This window comes from Vigna radiata, chromosome 9 (assembly GCF_000741045.1).
Source record: "Vigna radiata var. radiata cultivar VC1973A chromosome 9, Vradiata_ver6, whole genome shotgun sequence".
In the NCBI taxonomy this organism is placed as follows: Eukaryota; Viridiplantae; Streptophyta; class Magnoliopsida; order Fabales; family Fabaceae; genus Vigna; species Vigna radiata.
In genome coordinates this window covers 2330639-2332658 of record NC_028359.1, presented here as the reverse complement: position 1 = coordinate 2332658, position 2020 = coordinate 2330639, and the positions used below count along the sequence as shown (strand labels likewise).

The 2020-nt window shown below is 31.9% G+C and overlaps 1 protein-coding gene across 1 annotated transcript; it reads right to left on the bottom strand.

The window, feature by feature from the left end:
* Positions 1 to 1201, bottom strand: LOC106773737. Its single transcript, XM_014660481.2, has 2 exons — positions 979 to 1201; positions 1 to 779 (listed from the first exon to the last, which is right to left on the bottom strand). The coding sequence occupies exon 2, from the start codon at positions 761 to 763 to the stop codon at positions 128 to 130; it is 636 nt and encodes a 211-aa protein (XP_014515967.1). The 5' UTR covers positions 764 to 779; positions 979 to 1201; the 3' UTR covers positions 1 to 127.
* Positions 1202 to 2020: the final 819 nt, after the last annotated feature.

The following is a 2020-nucleotide window of genomic DNA, read 5'->3' as shown; positions in this document are numbered from 1 at the left end:
GACAGAAAAGATCATTGTAGAGCAAAATTGATACATAGTTTAAGGATTCAAACGCAAACTACTGAATTACATAGGGATATTGCATAAGAATAAGATATGCATGCAAAATACAGTGGAGAGCAGAAGTTCATGGTTTACGTTTGTCAATACATTTAGTGACAATCCAAACAAATAGCCGCAGACAAAGGACAAGTGTGACGAGTCCTAGGAGTGAAAACCAAATATAAATGACTTTATTAAACATGGTATCGGTAGTGTACCAGACAGGATAAGGTGTGACCATTTCTGCACCAATCATGTAGGTCACAGTGAGGCTGGTCATGGTGATGCAGGTGCATATTGATAGAAGCCACGTGAAAAATCTATGATTCAGAGGGAAGCCACTCACAAGCAAAAGGCACACAGCTAAGGATGAAACGAAGCATATAGTGTTCGACAGAAGGAATCTGATATAAACATCTGGGAAAACTACAGCTAGAACTGCTTCACCTGGGCATGGATCACCTTTTACCGTTGGTATACATTTCACATGTCCAGTCTCTGTCGCTGGTCTAACACCACCTGGTGGATTAATAGCAGTTTGAAAGGTCATGGTTGTGATTATGGTAGCAGCCAAACTCAGATTCCCTCTCATGTCCTTCAGCCATTCATCCTTGTTCTTGTTTGCCAGCCAATTCCCCATATTTTCTATGCATGTTTTCCACCATTTCTTCTCTTCTTTCAACTCGCTTTTATCCTCCGTTGTAACTGATATACCTCTCATAATCACCCTATCAGTTCTGCATGAGCTAGGGTTAATTGGTTTTTATACTTGAAAAGAGCGAGATCCCAGAATCGGTTTTACTTCTATATAGACAGAATGATTCCTCCTCCTCCTTTTCTTTCTTTATTTTTTCATATCTATATATTTACAATAGTATTTGACAAAGTGTTCTTCTTACATAAAAAAAATATTCAAACACATATTAAAAGACATACCTTATCTTGCTGTAGTATGAAAGCTGAAGATGCTATTAGTTTATTGCTTTTTGCAACGAAGCTGGCTCAAGTGAATGATGCTTTTGAAACCAGAAAAGGATACATTTATAGCTGCAAAACTTGTTCATAAGGCTAAGAAATAAGGGCAAAATCAGTTTCGTGGATGTGTGAATCACTAATTTTCCTTTGCAAATTTTCTGAAGCATAAAACATGGTTGTAAAACGACATTTGAATAGATTTTTCTGCATTGAAGATATGATTAGCGAGCAAACAAAGATTATAGAAATTATTAGCATGAATGGGACAAATTTTTTTAGATTCAAAAGCAATTAATAATTGATGATTCGCACCAAAAGCATGCCTGTGCGACCCACACACAGAACAAAAGCCATAATTATTTAATAGTGGATTTTGCTTTTTAATAAAGATGGCCGTATACGTAGACCCTGTTATTTCCACAAAAAAGTTAATTTTGTTAAGTAATTAATATGTAAATTATTATTATTATCATTATTATAATAGATTTTTTGGGATAAACTTCTCTACAAACGTTTAAAAAATAAAAAACAGCATTAGGTTATATAATAAAAGAAAATAAATTTTACTAATTTATTTTCTTCAAGGTTTCATATAATATCTTCAAGGTTCTTAACTACTTTAAAGTAGAGTTCATATAAAATATATTTTGCCGATTTTTTTTTTATAAGTTGGATTTATGAGATTAACACACAATAATATTGTATGTATTGTACACTAGATTTTTTTATGTTGTTCTTCGAATATATTTAGTAGATTTCATGACTAGTTAAAACAAATTTTTGTTTTGACATCTTGTGGTTATTTTAAGGAAAAATATATTGAAGCTGAAATATTTATTTTAAATAAACTTATAAAAAGAAGCATCTTCTTCAACTAAAGACAATAAGTTTTCGGATTTTTTTACTTATATATAGTTAATCTTACTTATTTATATTTAATATGAATTTTTGAACTTATACTTATATGTTTTCATTGCTTCCAACACAATAAAAAATGCACGTG

Excerpts from the sequence above, each read along its gene's own strand:
- LOC106773737 (XM_014660481.2), bottom strand. The coding sequence starts at position 763 with ATGAGAGGTATATCAGTTACAACGGAGGATAAAAGCGAGTTGAAAGAA.